The following is a 27,799-nucleotide window of genomic DNA, read 5'->3' on the forward strand; positions in this document are numbered from 1 at the left end:
TCACTGAGTGAAAGATTTCCATGCAAAAATGAGTCACCCTCAAATGATTGACACTTTTGAGATCCAGGATGGGACAAAAGGAGCCCTCCTTCTTGGGCACCACCAAAATAAATGGAATATCGTCCCATACTTGAGGCGTAGGCACTGGAACCACAGCCCTCAGGCGTAGCTTAAAAGCATAGATTCCACTGCCTGATTCTTCTGTGGGGGGGTGGCAAGGAGACACCATGAACACGTCCGGAGGAATACTACAAAATTCCAGTGCATATCCTCCTTGTATCACCTCCAGGACCCACTGATCCGATGTAATTGCGACCCACCTCTGATAAAAGAGAGGCGTTCCCCCTATCTTGTTTCTGAAAGTGGGTTGACAAACCTTCATTGGGAAGCTCAGGAGGATCCGCTGCCCGATCCTGCTCCCTCTTGGGCTGTCAGGGACGAAAGGACTGAGACTACCGAAAGGCCCAGTCCTCTAAAAGATTGACCCTCTGTAGGGACGGAAGCGCTTGGAACCCTGGTTGACCCCTCATAACAGAGGGGCACTGCAACTGCTTCTTATCCTCCGGCAACCGAGGGACCAGAGATTTGCCCCACTTACTGGCCAATTTCTCCAACTCGCTCCCAAACAAGAGTGAGCCTTTAAAAGGCATTTTTGTAAGATTAGCTTTGGAGGCTATCAGCTGAACCCTGGCCGCTACCACTGAAGCCACTCCTCTGGCCAAGGTACGGACCAAATTGCAGCCCGCATCAGCTAAAAAGGCGGCGGCAGATTCCATAATCGCTCTGGAACCCACTCCAGAATCATCAAAACTGGATATTGTCTGTATAAATCTTATAGCCATCACAAAGTCCTGCTAGAACTTTGCACGGAATTAAGTACAAATTAAACAATATTGCTGAAAGGCTGATCCCTGCGGCAGGCCTGTTTTTCTTGGCCTAATCAGAGTGTTTATTGTGGAACTCAATTCTTATGGAATGATGTGAAAGAAACGAGGAGAACCACTGTAGGACTATCCCAGATATACCAAATTCTCGAAGGCAATGTAAAAGGATTGCATGATCAATAGTTTCGACTGCTGCAATAATGTCTAGGGAAACCAGGATGTAACTTACCGGAATCTAAACCTCTTCTGAACAAGTCCAGAAGGCCATAGTTTTCAATGATGTATGGACTTCGAACCTTTTCTGTTGGAAAGAAAACAATAGAACTAGGGATCACAAAATGAAATTGCAGGGGAGACTATTCAGAACCAACATCAGAAAATATTTTGTCACGGAGAGGATGGTGGAGGCCTGGAATGCCCTTCTGAAGGAGGTGGTAAAGAAGCAAAGAGTCAAAGAATTTAAAGGGGATTGGAATAAACACTGGATTTCTAAAGGCTAGAAGACAGAAATGAGAAGTGTGCAGGAGGGGTAACTTGCTGGTATGGCGGTTACTACCCTTAGCAGGAGGCATGGAGATTAATACCCTTAACCAATATGCTTTTAATACAACTGTAACATTTTTCCCCTCATAGATGGCAGGGGGAAAAGAGGAATTAGATGTCTGTGTGTCCGTATCCCTGACTTCCATGGTCTGGGATATGGATACATAGACATAAGAGAAAAAGCACATGACTGCTTCTCCGGCTGTGTCCTGAAGGAAACAAAGAAAACGTGCATAGGGGTAACTTGCTGGTGTGGTAATTACTACCCTTAACCAATAAGCCTTGATACTTTTGATGTAACTCCAACATTGCTTTCTGCTTCAACGGCAGAGGAAAAGAAGAATTGGATTTAGATAGCAGCCAACGAGGGCCCCGACTCTTATGGTCTGGGGAACTGATAAGCATAGAGGTAACCAGCACAGAGCAGCAGTTACTACAATTAACAGAAGGCATGGGATTACTACCCTTAACCAGGAAGCCTTGATGCTTTTGATGCAACTGCAACATTGCTCTCTGCTTTGAAGGGTGGGGGGGGGGGGGGGGTGAAAGGAAAGAGGAATTTTGATTCAGAGACAACAACATGAGTCCTGATTTTTTACAGTCTGGGGTGCTGATGCACAGACATTTATTTTATTTATTTAATTTTCTATACCGATATTTGATTTGAAATATCACACTGGTTTACATACAACAGGATGTACAACAGGATGTCTAAAGGCAAGCCTTTTGGTGACATTGATACAGTATAACAGATTAACCAAGTAAATATAAAGAAAACTTGCTTTACATAATAACTTTTCTAACAATAAATATGTTCTGACTTTAATTTACTATGTATAATTAAGGAAAAAACACAGGACTGCTTCTAAAGCCAAGTCCATAAGCAAAGCATGTCAAGCAAAACTGACTGACTGACTGCATGGCTTGGCAGATACTACCATGGGAAGCTTGCTGAGCAGACTGACTGGACCGTTTGGCCCTTTTCTGCTGTCATTTCTATGTTTCTGTGTTGCTGATTGGGAATGCTCAGTAAAACCTTTGTTCATTTCACCAGTCTCCTATATTGTGTTTTTGTGGAAAGCCAGTCTGAGCAAAGTTGGTAATGACCCCTTACGAAGTAATAAGAATACAAGATATGTCATACTGGGTCAGACTGAGGGTCCATCAAGCCGAGCATCCTGTGTCCAACAGTGGCCAATCCAAGACACAAGTACCTGCTAAGTACCCAAACACAAAATAAATCTCAAGCTACTACTGCTCTAGGAACTTATCCAAACCTTTTTTAAACCCAGTTACACTAACTGCCATAACTACATCTTCTGGCAATGAACTCCAGAGCTTAATTATGTGTTGAGTGAGAGAATTTTCTCAGATGTTTTAAATGAGTTACTTGCTAACTTCGTGGAGTGCCCCCTGGTCCTTCTATTATCTGAGAGAATAAATAACCAATTTACATTTACCTGTTCAAGAACGTTCATGATTTTGTAGACCTCTATCATATCCCCCCTCAGCCGTCTCTTTTCCAAGCTGAATAGTCATAATCTCTTTAGTCTTTCGTCATAGGGGAGCTATTCCATCCCCTTTTATCATTTTGGTTGCCCTTCTCTGTACTTTCTTCAGTGCAATGATATATTTTTTGAGTTGTGGCGACCAAAGTTGCACACAGTATTCAAGGTGTGGTCTAACCATTGAGCAATGTAGGGGCTTTATGACATCCACCCTTTTATTCACCATTCCCTTCCTAATAATTCCTAACATTGTTTGCTTTTTTGACCGCCACAGCACACTGAGCTGACGATTTAATGTATTCTCCACTATGATACCTAGATCTCCTTCCTGGGTGGTATCTCCTAATATGAAATCTAACATCATGTAACGTTAGCAAGGGTTATTTTTTCCCTATATTCATCACCTTGCATTTATCAACATTAAATTTCATCTGCCATTTGGACCCCCAATCTTCCAGTCTCACAAGGTCCTCCTGCAATTTTTCACAAACTGCTTGAGATTTAACTATTCTGCATTTTGTGTCATCCACAAATTTGATTAGCTCACTTGTCATAACCCTTTCCAGATCATTTATAAATAAATTAAAAAGCACCAGTCCAAGTACAGATCCCCAAGGCACTCCACTGTTTACCTTTTCCACTGTGAAAACAGACTATTTAATCCTACTCTCTGTTTCCTGTCTTTAAGTAGTTTACAATCCCTAAAAGGACATCCCCTCCTTTCCTATGACTTTTTAGTTTTCGTAGAAGCTTCTCATGAGCGACTTTGTCGAACACCTTCTGAAAATCCAAATACACCACATCTACCAGTTCACCTTTGGCTACATTTATTCACCCCTTCAGAAAAAATGTAGGAGATTTGCGAGGCAAGACTTCCCTTGGGTAGATCCATGCTGTATCCCCTTAAACCATGTTTATTTAAATGTTCTGTGATTTTATTCTTTTTAACAGTTTCCATGATTTTTCCTGACATTGAAGTCAGGCTTCACTGGTCTATAGTTTCCCGGATGACCCTTGGAGCCCTTTTTATATATCTGGGTTACATTTGGCCATTACCTATTCTTCAAGTACAACAGATGATTTTAATGATCTGTTGTATATTAATTGTATTAATTTCATTTTTAAGTTCTTTCAGAACCCTGAGGTGTATACCATCCAATCCAGGTGATTTACTGTTCTTCAGTTTGTCAGTCTGGCCTACTATATCTTCCATGTTCACCGTGATTTGGTTCAGTTGATCTGAATTATCATCCTTGAAAACAGTCTCTGGAACAGATATCTCCCCAACATCCTCTTCAGTAAACACCAAAGCAAATGATTTGTTTAGTCTTTCTGCGATGGCTTTATCTTCTTTAAGTGCCCCTTTATCCCCTATATCATCTAACGGTCCAACCAACTCCCTTGCAGGATTTCTGCTTCAAATATATTTTAAAAGTTTTTATGAGTTTTTGATTCTATGGCAAACTTATTTTCAAATTCTCTCTTAGCCTGTCTTATCCTTGTCTTTCATTTAACTTGCCAATGCTTATGCTTTATCTTATTTTCTTCTGATGGATCCTTCTTCCAATTTTTGAATGAAAATCTTTTGGATAAAATGACCTCTTTCACCTCACCTTTTAACCATGCTGGCAATCGTTTGACCTTCCTTCCACCTTTCTTAATGCATGAAATACATTTGGACTGAGCTTCTAAGATGGTATTTTTTAACAATGTCCACACCTGTTCCATATTCTTAACCTTTGTAGCTGCACCTTTGTTTTTTTATTTTTAACTTTTTCTCATTTTATCAAAGTTTCCCTTTTGAAAGTTTAGTGGTAGAGCCGTAGATGTACTTACTGACCCCCTTCCAGTCATTAAATTTGATCATGTTATGATCACTATTGCCAAGCAGCCCCACCACCGTTAGCTCTCTCACCAAATCCTGTGCTCCACTAAGAATTAGATCTAAAATTACTCCCCCTCTTATCAATTCCTGAACAAATTGCTCCATGAAGCAATCATTTATTCCATCCAGGAACTTTATCTCTCTAGCATGTCCTAATGTTACATTTACCTGGCTAATAGTGGGGTCACTGAAATCTCCCATTATCATTGCACTAGCAGCTTGGTTAGCTTGCCTAATTTCTCTTGCCATTTCAACATTTTGACCAGGTGGAAGGTAGTATACTCCTATTCCTATACACTTTCCCCAACCTGAGGGGATTTCTACCCAGATTCAATTGTACATTCAGTCTCTTGCAGGATCTTTATCCTGTTGGGCTCTATACTATCCCAGACATAAAGCACCACCCTGCCACCAAGTTTCTCATCTCTTATCATTGCAATATAATATCTGCAGATGATGTGCAGATATTGATCCCCATAAAAGATTCTCTGCCAAAAACGCTCGACTACTGGGAAAATTGCCTGAAGTCCATAAAAAGCCTCCTCTCTAGCCTTAACCTGGTTCTAAACGCATCCAAGACGGAAATCCTTCTTATCTCCCCTGAACACTCGACCAACACCTGGACCCACAGATCTCTCAAACCAGAGATTTAGGAATTATACTAGACAATCATCTAAATCTAAAGAAATCAATTAATAATATCACCAAGGACTGTTTCTATAAGCTTCAAGTTTTAAAAAGAATCAAACCCCTTTTCCACTTTCAGGACTTCAGAACCATCCTTCAATCCACGTTATTTTCAAAAACAGACTACTGCAATGCCTTACTCCTGGGGCTCCCCATTTCAGCCACAAAACCTATACAAATGCTCCAGAATGCAGCAGCGAGAATCCTAACCAACACCAACTGCCGTGCTCACATTACCCCCATCCTTCGAAACCTGCATTGGCTGCCAATAAAATATAGAATTCTATATAAAGCTCTCACGATAATCCACAAATCTATTCACCAACAGCTCACACTAGACCTTCAGAACCCTCTCAAACACCACTCGTCCGAAAGACCCATCAGAGAAGCTTATAAAGGGTCCCTTCAAGTCCCACCTTCAAAATACACCCGTCTAAAAACCACCAAATAACGTTCCTTTTCCACAGCAGGCCCGGTCCTCTGGAACAGACTTCCGACCGACCTAAGACTGGAACCTTGCCTTCATACCTTTCGAAGACAACTGAAGACGTGGCTTTTCCTCCAAGCCTTCCCCTAGTCAAAATGCCACTTCGAACTCAGCCTAAGGAATGAGATAATTATCAATCTCATAACCAGTTATTTATTATTTATTTGTTGCTTATTTCCGCCCTACCTTTCTTCCTGGCTACTCTAGCCCCCAAGTTCAATGCCCCTGTTTTATGTAACTTTGCTTGATTCAGCCTTCTTGTTCTTGGTTACACTTGTTTTTCCCCCAAGTTCCATGTAAACCAGCCTGATGTGAATTTCTATTCGTGAAGTCCGGTATAGAAATATATATTAAATAAATAAATAATTTGTAGCCTGGTATAGCACTGTCCCATTGGTTATCCTCCTTCCATCATGTCTCTGAGATGCCAGTTAAGTCTGGCATTCACTGCTATACACTCTAACTCTCCAATCTTACTTCTTAGACTTCTGGCATTTAAGACAAACATACAAACTCCTGGCTTTTGCCTGCTTCTGACTAGCTATTTAATACAGACACACAAACACACTAAAGAATATACCCCAACAGTTAATTCTCCCCAAAACTTAAGTTCTAAAATTTTCCAAAGCAGTACTTAGCAATTCTCTTCAGCCACCAGCAAGGTGATCCTCTCCTTTCAATGCTCTCACTGGATAGTCAAAGCAACACTTTTAAAAAATCAGCTCTTTGCAGTTTCTGTTAAGGTAAGGGGCTAGGTGGAGAAAAACAGTATTGTAGTTGGTGGAAAATTAATGTGTAGGCAAAATAAAGTTTCTCATTGGTACTAGGGCAGGATCTATGTTTACTCCTGGGGGAATTCTGTGCACAAAAACTTAATTCTGCAAACTTTATATTGGTCAAAATAACACAATTTACATGACATTCTTTAAGAAATTAACTTTTCTGTATTAATTTAAAATGTATTACTTGGAGATGCAGAACTTTAAATATTTTGAGCAGAATTTCCCTAGAAATTCACTGTAAGTGTGTCCCTTCAACTTGCTCTCCTTACTCCCCTGGCCAATTTGCCCTCTCAGGACTCAACTCTTCCACCTCACAATGTTAGATTCCATATTAGGAGCTACCACCCAAGAAAGAGATCTAGGCGTCATAGTGGATAGCACATTGAAATCGTCGGCTCAGTGTGCTGTGGCAGTTGAGAAAGCAATGTTAGGAATTATTAGGAAGGGAATGACAAATAAAACAGAGGATGTCATAATGCCTCTGTATCGCTCCATGGTGAGACCGCACCTTGAATACTGTGTACAATTCTGGTCACCGCATCTCAAAAAAAGATATAATTGCGATGGAGAAGGTACAGAAAAGGGCGACCAAAATAAAGGGGATGGAACAGCTCCCCTATGAGGAAAGGCTAAAGAGGTTAGGATTGTTCAGCTTGGAGAAGAGATGGCTGAGGGGGGATATGATAGAGGCGTTTAAAATCATGAGAGGTCTAGAATGGGTTAATGTGAATCAATTATTTACTCTTTCGGATAATAGACTAGGGGGCACTCAGTGAAGTTAGCAAGTAGCACATTTAAAACTAATCAGAGAAAGTTCTTTTTCACTCAGTACACAATTAAACTCTGGAATTTGTTGCCAGGGGATGTGGTTAGTGCTGTTAATTAATAGCAGGTAATGGACTTCTCTTCCAAGAAATTATCCAATCCTTTTTTATACCCAGCTACACTAAGTTGATTTAGAAAATAGCCACTGCTATTACTAGCAACAGTAACATGGGATAGACTTAATTTTTGGGTACTTGCCAGGTTCTTATGGCCTGGATTGGCCACTGTTGGAGACAGGATGCTGGGCTTGATGGACCCTTGGTCTGACCCAGTATGGCATGTTCTTACTTGACAGTATCTTCCCCTCCACCTCTAGGCTCAACCCCTTCCACTCTATCGCCAGTCCCAGAGTTTGACCTCTTTGGCAACCACACTCCAGCAACCCCCCTCCTCTCCTCTTACCCCCCCCTCCCCGTCTCCTCACACATTCACTCTCACCAGGGCCGTTCGCGGCACACGGGGGGGGGGGGGGCTTCCATCTTCACCGCGAATGGTGCGCCGGGGCCTGGTGGCTGGCAGTGACGGAGGGAGAGGAGGATGTTTTTTCTTTTTTAAATGACTAACTGGTGGCTGACTGGATGGGAGAAGGAAAGAGGAAGTAATTGTTCCAGTAATCAACTAGTAGCAAGCTTTGAGGGAGAGAGATTTGCCTTCTTTTGTGAAGACAATACTGTTAGCTAGATGGGAGACAGAAGGGAAGGGATTTTTTTTTTAAGACTAATTTTTTTGCTTGTTCAATTTTCTGAGGGATCCTTCTGCCTGCTCATCAACTACTTAATTTAAGGAAGGTAGATAACCAGTCCCTGGCCTACAAACAATTGAGAAACACTGGATGTGAGGCAGCAGAATGAGATTTCAAACTCTTCCTATGCGGGCTGCCACCGCAGTAGTCTTCTCTAGTGAGCCTACAGCAGAAGAGTAGGAAGCTTGTGTACATGTATTTGAATGGTTTGCATCAACACTATGAAGCCGATGCAGTAAGGACGTGCGTTAAACAGGCCCTCATTATTGAGTGCCTTCTCTCTTAACGCGCGCCAATCTACTTTTCCCAGGTGCCTGATTTAATATTTAAATTGAATGAATGCCACTCTAAAAAGGAGGTGATAAGGAAAAACTTGCATCCCTCGTGCCTCCTCGGCAGCGTCCGCCCAGGAGAGGTGGCTGTCAGCGAGTTAGGAAAACAGATGCCCAAATTTACAAGTGTCCATTTTCCTAATGTGTGCATGGCCATGAGTTAGGAGAATGGATGCTGATTAATTGAGCTTCCCTTTTCCTGCACTGACTGCTGCCCCTTTTTTTTTTTTTTTTAGGGTCCTCCTTTTTCAGTTCTTAAATAATATCTTAAATAATATCGTGGCAATATTATTTTATTGTGTTTGATTACAGAACAGCAGTATATAATCACAATGGTTTACAATACAAAATAAATACAATGATAAATACATAAAACAAGCAATCAAGGTAAAAAAAACATGAACTCAAAGGTAAAATAAATCACATTAGCATTAATGTTCATTATTTATAATAAAACAGATTTAACATAAAAAAAAAACTTTAAAAAAATGGTAAAGTAAAAATCAAAATGCCTTATTTTAACTAATAATCCAATTTCCAACTCAGCCTGCTAGCCAGTATAAAAGCCTTAATTAAACATTAGTATCATAAGCTAATTTAAAAAGCCATGACTTCAGTCCTTTCTTAAAAACAGAAATGTCTTTTTGTAACCTTAATTCCTCTTCCAGTGAGTTCCACAATTTAGGACAAAAAACAACAGAAATGGCTTGTACTCTTACTTCACTCAAATGTACAGTACACACTGAAAGAAATATTAGCAAGCTTTTGTTTGCAGAATGTAAATTTGGTTAAGGAGTATGTAAAGGAATGGCTGCATTTAGCCATTCAACCTTATCCTTATGCAGAAATGTATGCATTAAGCATAAGCCTGAGTCTTATCGGTAACCAATGTAGTGAGATTAGAATGGGAGTAATGTGGTCATATTTTCTTCCTTATGGTAACCCATACGGACCAACACTCCTCGGTTGCGTCCTCTTTCCGCCTCACAAAGGAACTGTTTTTTCTAACTGTGCTCTTATATAACTTGCCTACTTGACTCCTTTGTGTAAATTGTATATAATTTTACCCTGTAAGCAACTGCTCTCTGCTTACATGCATGGCTCTCCAATTAGAAATTGTTAATCTATCTCTTTTTTTTTTCTAACAGCCCTGTTCTACATTCCCTGTTGTAATGTAACTTTTGCTCTGTGTTAACTGGTTTACCCCCTAGTTTATTGTAAACCGGTACGATAAGACTTGGTCTTGAGCATCGGTATATTAAAAGAATTTAAATAAATAAAATAAAATAAATGTTAACTCTTGCTGTGGCATTTTTCAGTAAGTGGACTGGCCTCATCATAAATGCAGGAAGGCCCATTAGGAGGGCATTACAATAATCCGAATTAGAAAAGATTGGTTGGAGTGCAGCTTGAAAATCATTCTGAATGAGCAGAGACTTTAATCGTTTTAGTATATATAACTTATAGCTGTCTCTAATTTTAAGTTTAATGTACTTTTTCCTATTAAGATTAGTCCAAGATTACTGACACGTGTGGAAGACTCAATTTGTATCAATCCGTATTTAAAAGTGAGAGGTGTGTTCAAAGAGACTTTTCTGTTTAATAAAATTGCAGCAGAGGAACTACAGCAAAACTGTATTTTCTGCTTTTCTGTAAACATGTTCGGTGCTTCAAGAACTACCACTTGTGCCAGGGCTGCTGTTTTTTAGGGTAAAAATTTTCGTGTCTAGTGTACCTTTTTTTGGGGGGGGGGAGGGGAATAGTGCTTCTCACCTGTAAATTCATTTTGAGTGTATTAGGTACATGCTTGGTTCATTGTGTGTTTTGGATATGCTAACCCTTATTTAGGATGTGAGTGTTATGGATGCATGTCCGCCTATGGCTAGTGCATGGTCTTGCATTTGGCCAGTATGAATTGCAGTACACGAGTGAAAATAAGAATCTCTTAAAAATTAAAAGTTATAGCATTGGATGCCTAGGAACCACAGCTGTGTAATGATAATGCTGTTAAGTCATATTTAACTTTTATTCCTTTAATGTGTTTATTAACCTAAGGATTCATGTAAGGCCTGACACGTTTGCCTTTCCCTCTTCTGACTAGCTGTCACTGTTGCGCAACCTTCTAAGCTTCCCTGGATCGGTACCATCTATTCAGCCACCCCTTTGCTCAAGAAGAATTTGCGTTTAATTTGGTTTTCTGGCTAAACATTACGTTTAAAATCATTGTGTCTTATCTCAGCCTGGCTGCGTGCGAGAAATTAGCCTCTACCACCCTAAGCGAAAAGCCCCTACCACCTTGCCTGCTAGGCTGTCATCATCATTAACAGGAAAGAGCCGACCAGGATAGCTTCACCGCCTATGCTGCCAACTTCTACTTAGGAGAAAATCACTAGATCCACTATGAAAAGTCTCCACATTGGGTAAAAAGTGGATAAACTCCTATTATGCAGAGCCGTAACAATAGTGAGGAAAGGGGTGAATTACACTCGTACACATTCTCCGTAGGGAAGAGACTGAAGCAGCAAAGCCTGTTCTGAGGAATGAGGGAAGAGAGACCAGGCCGAGTCCGTTTGGCACACTGGCCAAAGGAAGGCTCACGCTTTTACTTTCCTGTCCCATTCTTGCCGGAGGCGGTCTCTTTCTTGCGTTTTTCTGCTGTCAGATCTGCTCCGTAAACAGGGAGCCTGATGGAAATTTTAGAGCTTTCACACAACAAACTAGTTGAGCAACCCTATTCCCCCCAATCGCCTCCCCCCAAATGTGAGAAAGTCGCTGGATTTGTAGTACATTGTCTTATCTCCCTGTCTCATTCACAATTCTAAATTCTCCATTTAGTTCAAAAAGTCGCTAGATCTAAATCGGCAACTGTATTAAACCACAGCGCGACTTCCGGCAGTGACGCACACGTCGACGCTCACGTTCTGTGACCTACGCGTTGCTTCTTCGGGCTTCGGCCTTGCCCCGCGGAAGTTGACGTGGTTTTTAGTGTTTTTTTGATAGCCTTCCAAGCCCGCCTCCTTCCAGCAGTGTATTGTGTTTCCGGTTTAGCGAAACCACGGTGGGGGAGGTGGCTCCGGAGATTACGCGCAACAATGACAGCCAGTCAGTGAATCGCGCCATGTGACGCGCGCTTGCGCGCCCCACTCGAGGTTGTTCCAAGATGGCGGCGGCTGCCGGCCCTGGATGAGCGGGGAGGAAGTGGAGGGGGACAGTAGCATTTTGGGCCTTGTTCCTGTTTATGGTGCTTATGTTAACACTTGCTTTTTTTTTTTAATTGGCCTAATTTGAGTTTATGCTAGTAAAATGACTCAGGGAAAGAAAAAGAAACGGGCAAACCGCAGCGTGACGCTGGCCAAGAAGATTATTATTAAGGACGGTGGCACGGTGAGTGGAACCTCGGGCTCGGCATAGCCGCGCTCCCTGGGTTTTTCCCGACTCTTGGGTCACTTCTCAACGTCCCCTCAATGCCGGTTTGGCTTATTCCCCAACCTGTATTGGGGGTGCAATTAACTGAAGGCTACAGATTATTTTTGCTACTTCCAAAACCTTACAATTAGGAGGTGGAAGAGAAGCATTTGTTATTGAGAACGTATTTCAATATTTAACTTTAACACCTCCGAGAGTACTTCTAAGCTTGATGTATTGAACTACTTGACTTTTAGAAACGAAACAGATTTGCCTTGGTATTAGTATTACTGAGAACCAGTTTCAGATACGTGGTCATTGACTGCCTCGGGTTAATGGTCCTGATGAAATTTGTGTTTATTCTTCGGAATAATTGCTGCTACTAGTCATTATTTCTAAAATGGTGCCAGTGACGGATTTAGGGTTTTGGCGCCTCTCGACACTGTTGGAGCTGTCGCCCCTCTCACCCCCTTCTTCTCACTTTGATGTTGGACAACAGGGCGCAAAGGCACAGTCCCCTAGTTTCGTGTGGCCACTCGGGTAGATTTCATGGCAAAAATAAAAATATTCTGAAAAAGACTGACAAACATTTCCATCTTTTATATTTTACTTTATAGTTATTAGTATATTTTATTTTATTGGGTGAACAAAATGAACTCTGGGAGGAGACCTCTGGGATGGTGAGGAGGATCAAGAATGGGGTGAGGAGAATGTGTGTGTGTGTGTGTTGGTGGTGGGGTTGAGAAGGAAAGAGGACTAGGGATGGTGAGGATGGGAGATGAGGGAGTAGAAAGGGTTGGGGAATGAGTTCCACAATCTGGGGAAATGGGAGAGGAAGGGGATGGAGGTTCTAGGATCTGGGGGGAAAGAATTCAAGATCAAGGAAAGGGGATTTGATTTCCTCCTACTATGCTCTGGTCCTTCTCCTCCTTGCATCCCCTCTCTAATACCCTACCCAATATGACATGTACTTGCTACTAATCCCTTCTCACTCACACACAAACACAAAACTCTGGAATTTGTTGCCAGAGGATGTGGTTAGTGCCGTTAGAGGTAGATCTTAAAAACATACATGCGCGTATGTTATAAAATCTGGGGTCGGCGCGCGCAAGGCTGCGCAAAATCAGCAGCCTGCGCGCACCGAGCCGCGCAGCCTGCCTCCATTCCCTCCGAGTCTCCCCACCCCCCCAGCCCTACCTAAATCACCTTCCTACCTTTGTTGGGCAAGTTACGCCTGCTTGAAGCAGGCGTAACTTGCGCACGCCGCCTCGGCATCCCCCGGCACAGGCCGCAGTGCCGGGGGACTCGGGACCGCCCTCCCAGCCCGCCCCCGGACCGCCCCTGACCCCGGACACGCCCCCCCCACCCCTTTTACGAAGCCCTGGGACGCGCGTGTGCCCTGCGCGCGTAAATCCTGCTGGATTTACGCGCGCAGGGCTTTTAAAATCTAGCCCTTAGTGTAGCTGTGTTTAAAAAAAGGATTGGATAAGTTCTTGGAGGAGAAGTCCATTACTTGCTATTAATTAAGTTGACTTAGAAAATAGCCACTGCAATTACTAGCAACAGTGGCATGGAATACACTTAGTTTTTGGGTACTGTTGGAATCAGGATGCTGGGCTTGATGGACCCTTGGTCTGACCCAGTATGGCATGTTCTTATGTTACAATTCCTTCTCATACACAGACGTATGTCCCCCAGTCGTTCTTCCCACCCTCCAATGATCTTTACTCTGCCCTTCCTAGTCTCCCCAAAATGATCCCCCTTTCATAGAAAGATTTTTTTTGTCCCACAGCACAGCCATATGTTCTGTCTATTTATGGCCAAAGATCTGCCTTTTCTGCATACCATGGTATTACCATACTAAGAGTTTAGCTCACTCCTTTTGTGTAATTTTTACATCTTTTGGCCTGTCTGTGCCAGCTCCCTTTTTACAAATATGTTTAAGATGATTCATTTCAAAATGTCCCATTTTGTTTACTCAGGAATAAATGTGAGTAATTTGTTTTCAGTTTGAGGGGAATGGTACGGTTATGGAGTTTGAACATGCTTTAGGTATAATGGATGCAATAACTAGTACTATTAAAAAAAAAAAGTTTAGTTAATACTAATCCTGGACTTCGGCTGCATATTACTAAAGAAATCTGCCTAATTTATACAAATGGGATGTAATTTAAATTATGTGGTTTAAACATTCATTTTCTACTTGTACTAAATTCAGTAGTTTCATCAAAGCAAATGTTTACATCACCATTAAAGTGAAGTTGGTGTTGCTATGCTTTCTCTGTTTTTCTTTTAAACTCCAGTTTTGATAATTACGTTTTTTGTTTTACACAGAAAAATACATGCGCATGTACTGGACACACAAATTCGTAATTGTTATCTTTAAAACATACACAATGTTTATTCTAAGTCAGAAAGCACTGGATTTTATGGCTGCAAACTCCAAAGAATTTCCTTAGAAAATGCAGTTATCTATAGGGAGACAGATTAGTAGCAGGATGTAATTGTCATAGCTAGGGAGGTGGAGACTAGGAGAGAAACGCATTCAGAAAAAAATGTAGCTGTAATCTTCAGGCTAAAATCCCCACAATATAGTAAGAATTGTACATTGCTACAAATCCTACCATTTTATTTTAAATATATGGTACAATGGTGTGATGTGGCTATTTCATGTTTGGTTTTTTTTTTGTTTTTGTAATACATTTTTTGGTTTCTAGGGAACTTATGATTCTTGTTTTGAATCTTTGGCAAAATAATTATATTGCAATTTGTATTCATCCTTTTTCAACACATTCATCATCTTTGTACATAGGATATATACTGATTTGGAAGGTCTGAATCAAGTCTATGGTCTGTAAAAATATTTTCCTAAGACTTGTACAGTCAATATCTGGTATGTTAGGATATGCATTCCTAACTGTATGCCTTGTATTTTGACTAAATAAGATTTAGGCAGGGTATATTTGAATCTGTTCATGCAACTTATCACTGCATGTTGACTAAAACTTAAAATTCATAAAATCCTTTGAACCAGAGACTGCTGTATAAATAGTCATAAATCTTAAAGTCCAGCTTTGCCTATTTAGATGCTTGACAAATCATGGTAATGTAACCCTCACCTGTTGGCATCAGAAGAGTAGCTGCACTAATCAATTGCTGATGAATCACTGAGCATTGTAAGTGTAAGGTAGAGGGGAAGAAAAGAGAAGTAATGACTGAACTTGCTCATGCATTTATGTTAAATGCAGAGAAACTTAGCTGTGGTTGGAGTACAAATGTGCATTATTTTACTCTAAATAATTGTTGTGTAGTAAGTCAGGAGCACAAAAGCTGGAATAAGTTGTCATGTTTGGTTATTTGGCCTATGACCAAGCAGATTCCTACACCATTTCCTTTCTCTCCCCCATAAGTTGTTTTTAAATAGACTTTCCGTGCTGTTTTTCCCTAGAAAGGTAGAACTTGTGAGTTGGGCTGTCCTGAGTGGGGAGCAGGGAATAGGGACTCCGTACCCTTATAGTGGCCCTTTGCCTGCAGAGTTCAATCCTGGTATGATTCTGCTCTCCCTGCCAGAAGGAGGTAGAAGAGAGCAGCGCTTTATAGCTGCTGATATATCCTCTACTGCTGTTATGACATAGGAAAATCACCAGTGAGGGGGGAGAGGGACAAAAATGGGGTGTGTGTGTATGATAGGGGTCGACCACTAGCACTCTTTATTTCTCTTGCTTCCTGCTCTTCCCCCCTCCCATCTGCAAAACATGCATATACAAACACACAGACCTGTACCCTTCCTGTCTCCACTTCCCATGCTTTTTCTCTTTTTTTCCCCCCACCCCCTGCTCTGGTGCATCTCTTTCCCCTCATACCATCTTGCCAAGCATTCACCTGTCCCCAGCATTCACCGCTTATCACCACACCCTCTCCTCCTTGCCACCATATCTCTTCCCTGCTTGCTGGTAGCTGAGTTCCAAGTATGAGGACCACAGATAGCTGTAGGCCTCTTGCTGTGTCTTTTGCAGCCACTTTTCTCCTCTCTTAAGGCAAAAGGCAATGTGGGGAAAGGGAGGGAAAATGACAGGAAGAGAGAGGCTGCATTAGGTGAGCAGGGGTCTCCTTTGACTGAGAATTGGGGTACTGGCCAATAGAGTTGAGGCGCAAGCCCTGTGTGCCCATCCTGTAGCATAGAAGCACATGGCTTGTGCCCCAACACTATTGGACAGTGCCCTACCTCATTCAGCAGAGAATATCCTTTTTCTTCTTGCTCCAGCCCCTCCGTTTCCACGCAGCTGTAGGGAGCAGAGAAGAAAGATTCTACTCCCTAATCTAGCCCTTCCTGTCCTGTCATTTTCTAGGGATTGATGCAAGGGCAGAATTGTGTCAGTATTCTGTACCAGCAAGTACAGGCAAAAACAAAGCCCTGGATTTTATACCATACTCTGGTGGTTTAGAAAAACAGACTGAGAAAAGTCATTTCCATCCTCTGAGGGAGGCAAGTCTTATTCTGTATTAGCTTGTTGAACCTTCTATCAGTAGCTAGTGTGCGCTTCTGACCTCAGGATCCTGGCATTCCCATGATTAATTTTTGGATGATGTGTAATTTCATTTGCTTTAGGGCAGAAACCTGCATGTAACTGTCTCTTTCCTGAGCAGCTACAGAGTGCTTTTTCTCATTTTGTCTTCTGGGTTTCATCTGTTTTTTAGCCACCTTCCTGTAAATATGTCTTAGTGCTCCAGTAGATGGGGACTTTTCATTTTGGGGGTTAAGGGGGAGGGGCTAGACACTATTTACTTTTGATCCTATATTTTCAGCATCAAACAGGACACTAGACTTCCTCTCTAGATACACACCATGACCAAAAAAAAGAGCCTGTCCTGGCGCAAGAAATTGTTCACAACAGAAATAATTAGCACCACACCTGTGATGTTCAGCAGGCAGGACTTGGAGATCTTGCCGTTGGGCTTAGTATGAGTGTTAGTGAGTCTGAGCAGCTTCCTTCAGCAGAGCAGGAGGAATGGACAGGGGTACAACACCTTGCATACTAACTAGCACCACTGTTGACAGTCTCAGCACAAGGCAAAAAAAGATTAGAAAAACTTGCTCTTCAAGGGTGTTTTTCTAATCTTTTTTGTTTACTTTTCTGCTGAGTCTGCCTTCAGTGATGCTAGCTAATGTAAAAGGTGTTGGTGGTTGTAGTAGTAGTATTATATCCTCGTTCACTAGGAAGAATATTTCAATTCAGACAGGTCACAAAATTGCTTTCTTCCACTACCACTCTGAGCTGGATTTGAACTAGTGATAACCACGTGACCCAGCACCAATTCCATTGAGCTAGCCAGCCCCCTTGAAATATATTTACCGTATTTTCCGGCGTATAAGACGAGTTTTTAACCCCTGAAAATCTTCTCAAAAGTCGGGGGTCGTCTTATACGCCGGGTATCGTCTTATAGGGCGTATACCGTAGTTGTTGCCGGTAATCCAAAGTTACAGCGTCTGGTGCATTCCCCGCGCCCTCGCTCCTTGAGTCACTCCTTTGGATGCTGTAAAAGCAAGCCCCTTTTGCCCAGCACCGGCCAATCGGGCAGCGCGCCCTCACTCCTCGAGTCACTCCCTCCTGATGTAAATGTTGGAATGCGTTGGAAGAGGGGTAGTCTTATACGGCAAGTATATCCCAAACTCTGTATTTTAACTGTAAAAGTTGGGGGTCGTCTTGTATGCCGGAAAATACGGTATTTATTTATTTTGGTGTTTCGCACCAAGATTCTTTAGAAAGCATCTGAGCCGTGTGGGGGTGAATCGAGAAAAGCTTGTACTTAAAGCGGCATCTCATTGAAGAGACTTTAAATAAATGCAATGCTTAGATGGCATTTCATAAGTTAGTACTGTCTTTTTGGGGATTTAACAATATTTATACTTGATTAGCTTTATAAGTTTTAATTGTTAAATAATTTCTGTATAAATGTAAAAGCTCTCAGGGGTCCATTTTCAGCTTCTGTGCGGCTTGGCTAGTTAGCCAGATAAACATATGTAGCTAACTAGCAGGGTATATTCAGTGGCATGGCCGCGCTGCTGAATATACCTGGCTATCTTAAAGTTAGCCACTTATGTCTAACCAGCTAACTTTAGGACAGCCCTACAGCCCAACCAGAGTTAGCTAACTCCAGATATCAGACTTAGTTGGTTAACTTACAGCTTATTCTGCTCCTCCCCGGAATGCCTACTGCCTGCCCAAAGAATGCCCACATCTTATAGCTAAATATGAGGGTAAGCCATTTCGATGGATAACTATTACATTATCCATCTAAATGGCTTTTGAATATGGACTTCAAGGTTGCTTGTTTGCTAATAGTGATCTAAAATCTCTGTAATACCTTTGCACACATTCATGTTTACAATCCCTGTAATGAACTGTTTCTATAGGAGTAATCTTTTTTTTTTTTTTTTAAGCCTCAAGGAATTGGTTCACCCAGCGTTTACCATGCAGTAATAGTCATATTTTTGGAGTTCTTTGCTTGGGGACTTTTGACAGCACCCACTCTTATGGTAAGTTTGTTTTTATTTTTTTATTTTTTTAAAGGTGAATGAAGTGATGGCTTAGATAAATGACCAGTGTGGCTCTTCAGACCTTGTCCGTTGCCACTCTAGACCCATCTACCTTAGGAGGTACCCAAGTGGGGTGCTGAGGAGGCATATCTGTCACCAAGGCAATGCTTTCCTCTGCCCTCTCGACCCCAGCCCTGGAAGCAGAGGGCCCTATTGGATTATAGACAGCATTGCCAAGATATCAATATCCTTGTCAGAGGACCTTTCTGTTGGAAGCAGGCTGAGTGTTCTATTACTTTGGAACAGAGTAACTTTGGCCTCATGGGTCCTCTGCATAATTTGAAAAGGATATAAATTATGCCTATTGGATATACATCCAAATCACCCACTAGAACATGCTTGGTCAGGGCATTGGCATCAGGAACTGCTTCAAAAGGGATTTTTTTTAGAGGCTAATTCAGTCAAGTCTGTTCCACTAGGGGTTAAGAAGCCAGGATTTTTACTCCCGATTTTTGTGAGAAAGGAGTCTAGGAATGATCCCAAAGAAAACAGAAGGTCTCTGTCCCTTCCTAGACCTAAGGGCTTTGAACAGATTCCTCAAGGAAAATTTCAAGATGGTTTCTCCAGGTACCTAGTCTCCTTCTCAAAAAAAAATGGGGACTGGTTATATTTTCTAGATATGAAGGATGCTTACACCCACATTGAAATTTTCTGTAACTTGGAAATATTTGCTTTTGCAGTAGGGAGCCATCACATCCTATATTTATTGTATGCTGCCTTTTGGCCTAGGTCAGTGGTGGCAAATTAGAGTCCTCGAGTGCCAGTGCATGCAAATCTTTCTCAAGCATATTCATTGTAGATATCCTGAAAACCTGGCCTGTCTATGGCACTTGAGGACTGGAGTTTGCCATCACTGGCTTAGGTTCAGCACCATGCATGTTCACGCAATGTCTCGCGGATGTGCTGGTGAATATATGCAAGTGGAGGGTGCATGTGTTTCCTTACCTGGTTGAGTGACTGGTTAAGAGAATGGCACAAGCAGTGCTGCAAAATCATCCCTGTGTTAGAATTACTAGGGTTCATTAACAACTGCCCCAAGTCCCATCTGAGCCTGTCATATCATTTGGAATTTATAGGAGCACTGCTAGACAAGATTCAGGCAAGAGTCTTCCTCTCATAGAAGAGGATTATCACATCAAAATCCACAGTGGAAAGGATAAAAATGAGTCAGCAGGCATTGGCATGGGACATTTATTTCTGTTTATTTTAGGTTATATACCAACTTCCTTCCCTATAAAAAAAAAAAAAGGGAACCCGGAGTGGTTTACACTTTAGAAACAAGTTATATCAAAACACAGTGCATAATCGTAAACATAGAAATGACAGCAGAAGACCAAACGGCCCATCCAGTCTGTCCAGCAAGCTTTCACACTTATTTTTCTCATACTTATGTTACTCTGACTCTGAGGTCAGGGCCCTTATTGGTAACTTTTTGGTTCTAATTTCCTTCCACCCCCGCCATTGATATAGAGAGCAGTGCTGGAGCTGCATCAAAGTGAAGTATCAGGCTTAATTGGTTCGGGGTAGTAACCACCGAAACAAGCAAGCTACTCCCACGCTTATTGGTGAATGCAAATCCTTTTTCCCACATTTCCTCTTGCCGTTGAAGCATAGAGCAATGCTGGAGTCGCATTAACCGTGTGTATGTTTATTGAATAAGGGTATTAATCACCAGGTAGTAGCCGACATTCCCAGAAGCCACCCCCATGCCTCTTCTCTTCATTCACATCCTCAAGACTTTATGGATCCACAGTGTTTATCCCACGCCCCTTTGAAATCCTTCACAGTTTTGGTCTTCACTACTTCCTCCGGAAGGGCATTCCAGGCATCCACCACCCTCTCTGTGAAGAAATACTTCCTGACATTGGTTCTGAATATTCCTCCGTGGAATTTTAAATCGTGACCCCTAGTTCAGATTTTTTTTTCCAACGGAAAAGGTTTGTCGTTGACTTTGGATCATTAAAACCTTTCAAGTATCTGAAAGTCTGTATCATATCACCCCTGCTCCTCTCTTCCAGGGTTTACATATTTAAGTTCTTCAGTCTCTCCTCATAAGTCATTTGATGAAGACCATCCACCTTTTTGGACGCCCTTCTCTAGACCGTCTCCATCCTGTCTCTGTCCCTTCTCTGTCTCTATCACTATACACCGCTGATCACAACCCCCATTCCCACTGAGTGAGCAGAAAGACAGTAACACTTCTTTAAAAAAAAAAAAAAGTTCTCTTTGTATAATGTGTTTGTGTGTGTATGTGTATGTATGTATATATATATATATATAGATAGATAGATAGATTTTTTTTTAAATTGGGCTTCATGGCACCAACAGTCTATGTTGTTCTGTTGACACATCTTCACATGAGAAAATACCAATGGACCCTAAGGTCAGAGTAGAATCAAACCAATCAGGATCTTTTAAACAGCATCTACAGCTCATCCATTAAAGGACTCCCTTTGGGCCTTATAGACTTCTGTGAGCTGAAGTACCTGACCTGGAAGATCAATCACGTCAACACACAGAATCGATGCATCCACTTTGCTCTGTTTTTTCAAATTATACTGGTTCTGGATATGCATTCTAAGTTCCTACCAAAGATAGTGTTGGACTTCCACCTTAACCAGCCAATCATCTTCCAACATTCTTTCCCAGGCCACATGTCCTAAAGAAGAACAAATGCTATGCAGTTTGGACTTTAAAAGAGCCTTGACCTTCTGTTTAGAGTGGACTGAAGCCTTTCAAAAAGTCCAGCAAGCTTTTTGTTTGACACTAACAAACCTGAATTGCCATTGCCAAGTGCACTCTTTCAAATTTGCTTGCAAATTGCATTTCCTTCTGTTACACTGAGACAAGGTTAAATATGGTGGAGCATGATAAGGCTCACAGTGTCTGAGCCATGGCAGTGTCTGGAGTCCACCTGAGATCAGCTTCTATTAAGGACATCTGCAAGGCTGTGATGTGGAGTTCTCTCCAAAATTCACATCACATTTTTTGAACAGGGACTCCCAATGTCACAGTAGGCTTGGCTGGCCACTAAAAACAATATTTGCCCATTTGGTATTATTTGGGTTCCGCCCTTTTTTATTTTTTCCTTGGGCTAACCTGCAGTTAGGGGTTCCCCATGTGTGAGGACTGCCATCTTGTTTTGTCCTTGGAGAAAGCAACATTGCTTACCTGTATTGGATGTTTTTCAAAAACAGCAGGATGTTAGTCCTCAAGAAACCTTCCCATCTCCACTTGGAGTTGGTTTCTCTAAGTCTAAGCTAAATTAGACTGAAGGAGTCCCATGTGGCAGTATGACATGCTGCACATGTTCAGTAGGGCATACGCAAAGTTTTTCTAGAAACTCTGAAATCAAATTTTTGTGCTGGGCTCTATCTGATGATGTCGCCCACATGTGAGGACTGACATCCTGCTGTCCACGGAGAACACCTGTTACAGGTAAGTAGCTGCTTTTCTCCAAGCTCAAACAGGATAGCACATTAGGTTTTGTCAAGATTCAATGGGTCCTCCATATCTCCTCTTGTAGATGGAGAGAGCTTTTTATCAGGTTCTCATGGGTTTTTTTTAAATTCATATTTTATTGGTTTTGTACAAAGTATTTTTCACATACTTCACCAGGTAAATAAGGCATGTATCACAGAAACAAATGTAAAGAAATAATTGCCACAAACACACAAATCAATATAATTATACATGCACTTGTATTCGAAGAAAAAACTTGAGACTCCTAGCCTGGAATACAAAGGATTTCAAAATAATACAAATCTTTCAGGATCAACTGGCCTAGTGTTTTTGTTGGTATTTCCTAACTGACTGACTTATTGACCTGTTGCGATGGAATTAGTCATATTTCTGGCATACAAAAAGGACTTAAGTTGTTCAACAGCTGAGAACACGAATTTTTCATCTTGACGCCCTACTAAACAACGACATGGATATTTTAATACAAATGTATATCCTAAAGCCAAAACTTGGGGTCTAAAATTCAAAAATTCTCTTCTCCTAACCTGAGTCGATCTAGATAGATCTGGGAAGATCTTAACTACCTGGCCATGAAATTCTAGACCCATATTTAGGAAATAATTACGCATTACCTTGCTAACATCCCCCTCAGAAATGAAGGAGACTAATAAGGTACCTCTATCCATAATTTCAATATCAGAACTTTCAATAAATTGGGTCAAGTTTTCCAGGGCTTCTAGGTGTTTTACTCCAGTTTTTCTAAAAGATCTTGTTAGGAAAAAAGCTTTGTTAACAAGTGGTATCTGTTCGTCATCTAACTTTAAACAATCATTAAAATACTTCTTCAAAGTATTTTGAATATTCTCCCCCAAAGCTCTAGGAAAATTAGTAAATCTCAGATTCAAATGTTTAGAGTAATTCTCAAGGTATTCTAATCTTTTAGACTGTAAACCAATATCTTTAATAATGCTCACATTTACTGTTTGAACTTGGGTAACTTTACAGTCCATCTCATCCAGCTTCTTTCCCATCTCATTTAATTGTCCATCATGATTTTGTTTCATATTAAACATTTCAGTGTCCAGCTTAGTGTATTTTGTTTCACATACATTCACTAGTTTCCCAATTGCAACCATTGTCCCATAAAGTATCCAGAGTGACTACTTCTGGTTTAGGGGGCGGTATGAACAACTCACCCCTAGCCAGTGCAATTGAGGTTTCTCCGGGTTCAAGCAGTTGGATGTTGCGTAGCCTTTTTTCCTCCTTCACTCGAGAGACTGGGGACAAAGATGATGATAATCCCTCCGGTCTTTCAGGCCCCGATGGTTCAGCTGGGCTGGAGGATAGGTGTTCTACCGGCACGGTCTCACTCCCTCGGCGCCCCCTCCCATATGGGTGATGAGATCATCTCCCTGCTCCGCTTCGGGGGACTTCACCAACTTAGCTGGCTCCGGAGGAGGTCTGCAGTCAGGGGGGCTGAGAGTAATATCCCCAGGCAGCAAATTAGCTCCTTCTCTATTTGCTGCAGCGGGGCATTCGCCCCCTTTCTCCACCAACATCGAGGTAGCGAAGGAATCGATCTTCTTTTGTCCGGTAAGCAATTCGGGTGCAGGGGGGTAGACCCGTAGCTTGCCTTTACGTTTTGCAGGCATTCTTGTCAAGGAAATATAACTTCAATGAGGAGCGATTCAACCTGGCGTCCTCTCACACCGCCATCTTGGCTAGGAGTGCGCCTCTTTCTCTCATGGGTTTTATCTCATATCCCATAGTGACTGAGGGATGCAAACACAATTCAATAATGTTAGCCAGCTTGATATTTAATGTCTGTGGCAGGGTTACGGTATCATTGTTTGGAATTATGTATTGCCTTAATTGTCTAATAGCTATGTGTGTGAGAGCTCAGTCTACAACATGACTCAGGCTTTCCACATGTCTGCACAAGATGTAATTAATCTGTTTATTCTACCATTTGGAGCAAAGTGTGGTGCTGATGTAATTACAGTGGGCCAGTTGATTTGGCAGTCTGATGTGCATTTTCTGCATTGAGAGGATTTGCTGTCAGATATAAGCAACGCTTTCCAATCTTGACCCTAAACTGAGCAGATATGTTGTAACATTTCTGAGTAGGACATAGGATGTGATGAGAAAAAAACACCAACCAACCAGAAAGCTGAATCTGTTAATGCAGATTTCCATCTTGGTGTGCAAGCTAAAATCTTTATAGGTTAAAAATTAATTACAAGATCTAACAGAGTGAAGGTTAATTTTTACACTGACTTGGGTTACTTTAATTGTGCTGTCATTTAAAAACTTTGCTGATAAACTTACAAATTTAAAAAACAAAACTTATGAGTACTGTCAATTATCTTTTGTGCAGAATTTTACAAGGTCTGTGAAATTATTCTTTTTGTTGTTTATAGCCAGAGGAGCAAGGTGAAGGAAAGGCAGAGTAAAACTGTAACAAATTCCAAAAATAACTCCAAAGTGGGAAAGCAATTTTTGCAAGGGACTTGCCCAGGTAACTCCCTAGGGGTGAAAGCTGCCCTTGCCTTGGCAGGTAAAGCCATGCACACACTGCACTGTCAGCTGCAGGTGAGGGGAGGGGAAGGGGAGTTTCAATTTGAAATCCCTGCACAATTTGCACCTGCAGCAAAACAGGTATTTTTTTGTGCCCACAGTGGGTGCCAGCTGTACAGAGTTTTTCCCTACAGATAAGCAGGCTGAATTAGCCATGCTGTCTGGGACGTCCCTCCGGGGCGGCCAAGACGGAGCTTCTCCAAGATCAGAGCTTTGCTATGTGCAGTTGCGCTTCCTTTCCCGCACGGCTCCAGGTTTTCTTCAGTCTGTTTTATTCTATGTTGCAGGCTGCATGCGGAGCTTTTTTAATTTTCTTCAGTTTCTCAATTTTTTCCTGAGCAAATAGTACTTTCAGTGCTCCACCATGCCTCCGAGACCACCTGGCTTCAAATACTGCCAGTGCGGGAAGATTGTCCATCACAGACAGGAATAATTGTTATATTTGTCTGGGCCCAGATCATGATAAGGACTTCGGGCGAATGTCGCCCCGGGTCTAGCACCAGCGTGCTGCCAAAACTGCTTACCTGCGAGAGGGAGCCCTGAAGAGATCAAGAGGGTCTCCTCCTTGGGACTGCTGGAGAAGCGGACAGGCCAGGTGGGTCAGCCCCCCATAGTGCCTTCACACCCCTACGCCTCGCAGCCGCAAAAAGCATCATGAGATGTGTCACAAAAGCCAGCACATAAGCCCAGGGTGGCCAGCATCAAGGCCTCGACGCCAGCAACAAGGCACCGTGACCAGGGGACATCGCCTCCAACAGATGCTACGCACAGAACGAAGCAAGGCGCACAGGATGTGCCGTCTAAGTCGATGCATTCATGCAGGGATGTGCCGTCTGCATCCATGCAGGGATGCATCGCAGCCTGATGCGCCAAAGTACCACTGACATGAGTCATCCAGCTTGACACAGGACAGTCCCTTGACGCAGTTACTGATGCAAGAGCGGGTGACGTCTGTCCATGATGCAAGAAGCATCAGTCGCATAAGCCACGTCCACAGCTGAGTTCCTCGTTGGGAAACTCCCCAGTAAACCACGTCGGATGGGAGACCCTCAAATTGTGTTCACCCCAGAAGAGATGGAGTTGGGGTTTTTCAGATGTTGAGCCTATTTCAGAACAAATGTCCTCTGTCTCCTTTGAGTCTTTGGAATGAATCTACTCAGATCTCTCCTCGGATTCCAAGAGGAAGAGGGCTTCCCTGCAGCTGCATGAACCCCTCCAGAAGAGAGACAGGAGGTCTTCCAGGACCAAACTGACGGAGCTTCGCCCAAGAGATCCTGACTCTGACATCTTGGTAGAGGCCTTGCCCCCAGTGGATTCAGTTCGGGGAAGGACGTCTTCCAGCCCTGGCCGAGGAGACCTGGCCCCACAGGTGGTGTTGCAGATTTCGCAGATCCTGTCTTAGTTCTTCACCTCCGAGGATCAGAGGAGTCCCCCACACAACACTTTGCCTCAGGGAAGGTTGCCTTCTCTGCAGCGCAGGTAGAGCAGCCCAGAGCAACAGCTTAATAGCCCAGCCCCTCAGTTCTCCCTGCAGCCAGATATTTCTCCACAAGTCTCACCCCCAATCTCACCAGGTTCCTCGATGGGATTCTCATCTGATCCACTGGAGGAACAACGGAGCCGTCTTCTCCGCCAGAGGACCTGTCTTATTCTAAGTTTGTAGAAAAAGTGGGTGCATGTCTTAACATCAAGACACAGAAGGTGCCAGATCCATGAGCAGAGTTACTGGAGATCCTAAAGATATTTGAAGTCCCAGCTGAGCCTGCTGCCTTACCATCCCATGCAGTTTTAGACTCTGATGATGAAGGCTTGGGGGTCCCCCTTCTCCGGCCAGGCAACCCCAAGAAAGATGGACCTAAAGTTTAGGATGAGGCAGTTGCCGTACTATAGCATGGTCCAACTTCCACATTTATTTATTTATTTATTGTTTTTTATATACCGACATTCGATCGAGATATCACATCGGTTTACAGATAACTAGAACAAATAAGACATAACCATGCTTTATTGTACATTGTAACAAGATAACAGATTGTGGTCGAATCGGCCATGAAACGAGCCAAAAAGACCCGCTTCCATTCCAATATCCCTCCGGGCTGGGACTGCAAGTATTTGGGCGACTTCAGGAAAAGAGCATTCCAAGCCAGCATGCTGAATGTGAAAATGCAGTAGCATCAATTCTACATATCGCAATACATGTACGAGTGCTTGCAGTCCTTGAAGCCCCACCTTGCCTCTGCTTCGTCGGATGCGACTCCGCTGCAGCAATTTCATGACCTGGAAGAGGGGTTGCAGCACCTGTTGGACCATCCATGAGGCCTTTGAAACATCTTCCTGGACTTCGGTGGGGGCCTTAGTGGCCTGACGATTGGTGTGCCTACAAGCTAGTGCCATTAGGGAGGATGTTCATGAGAAACTAGCAGACTACCCATGTCACCCGGACAACTTGTTTGGGGACAAGGTGTGGGAAACAGTTGCAAAATTAAAGGAGCAAAATGTAGCAGTTCTGTTACTAGCTTCTCCCACGGACCAGCAGTCTTCGAGCAGGAGTATTACCTGAGTTTTAAGAGGGCTTACTACCAGTGGTGGCCATACCCTGCTTACTACTCGTCAACCTTTCAGCAGGCCAGACCACAGTCGCAGCAACAATAGCAGCAGCCCCAGAGCAGACAGCAGGGCCAGTGTCAGCAGCGTCCACCACAGAGCACCAATGGAAAGCCCCAGCAGAGTTTTTAGCGATAGCGGGGCCACTTCAACTGCTGGAGGAGGGGAGCAGGCAGAATGTCGTCCTTTTACCATTCTTGGGCAGCAGTTACCTCTGACCATTGGGTACTAAACATTGTCAAGGAAGGTTACCCCTTGAACTTGAAAATCGTCCCAGGCCTTCCGCACTTAGTGCAGCCTCATCAGCCCCACTTAGAAAACAGAAACCTGCTGTGGGGGAGGGAGGAAGTCAGCAACTTACTACATCAGTGATCGATTCAGCAGATTCCTCACCACCAGCTGAACAAGGGATTCTATTCCCAATACTTCCTCATCTCCAAAAAGTTAGAGGGATTGCATCCATAATAGTGGCATATAG

At 42.6% G+C, this 27,799-nt stretch overlaps 1 protein-coding gene and 1 long non-coding RNA gene across 2 annotated transcripts in view; one reads left to right on the forward strand and one right to left on the reverse strand.

Moving 5' to 3' along the window:
* The window catches only part of LOC115099878, a 28,611-nt gene extending 16,899 nt beyond the window's left edge, over positions 1-11,712 (reverse strand). The window contains exons 1-2 of the long non-coding RNA XR_003858908.1: positions 11,608-11,712; positions 1,114-1,185 (exon numbers count right to left, since the gene is read on the reverse strand). This is a non-coding gene — a long non-coding RNA (uncharacterized LOC115099878). The remainder of the gene's footprint in view (positions 1-1,113; positions 1,186-11,607) is intronic.
* Positions 11,712-27,799, forward strand: part of MFSD14A (major facilitator superfamily domain containing 14A) — a 98,457-nt gene continuing 82,369 nt past the window's right edge. Inside the window, exons 1-2 of the mRNA XM_029617810.1 lie at positions 11,712-12,059; positions 18,523-18,618. Coding sequence (XP_029473670.1) covers positions 11,979-12,059; positions 18,523-18,618 — 177 coding nt within the window. The 5' untranslated portion in view covers positions 11,712-11,978. The remainder of the gene's footprint in view (positions 12,060-18,522; positions 18,619-27,799) is intronic.

This window comes from Rhinatrema bivittatum, chromosome 10 (genome assembly GCF_901001135.1).
Source record: "Rhinatrema bivittatum chromosome 10, aRhiBiv1.1, whole genome shotgun sequence".
In the NCBI taxonomy this organism is placed as follows: Eukaryota; Metazoa; Chordata; class Amphibia; order Gymnophiona; family Rhinatrematidae; genus Rhinatrema; species Rhinatrema bivittatum.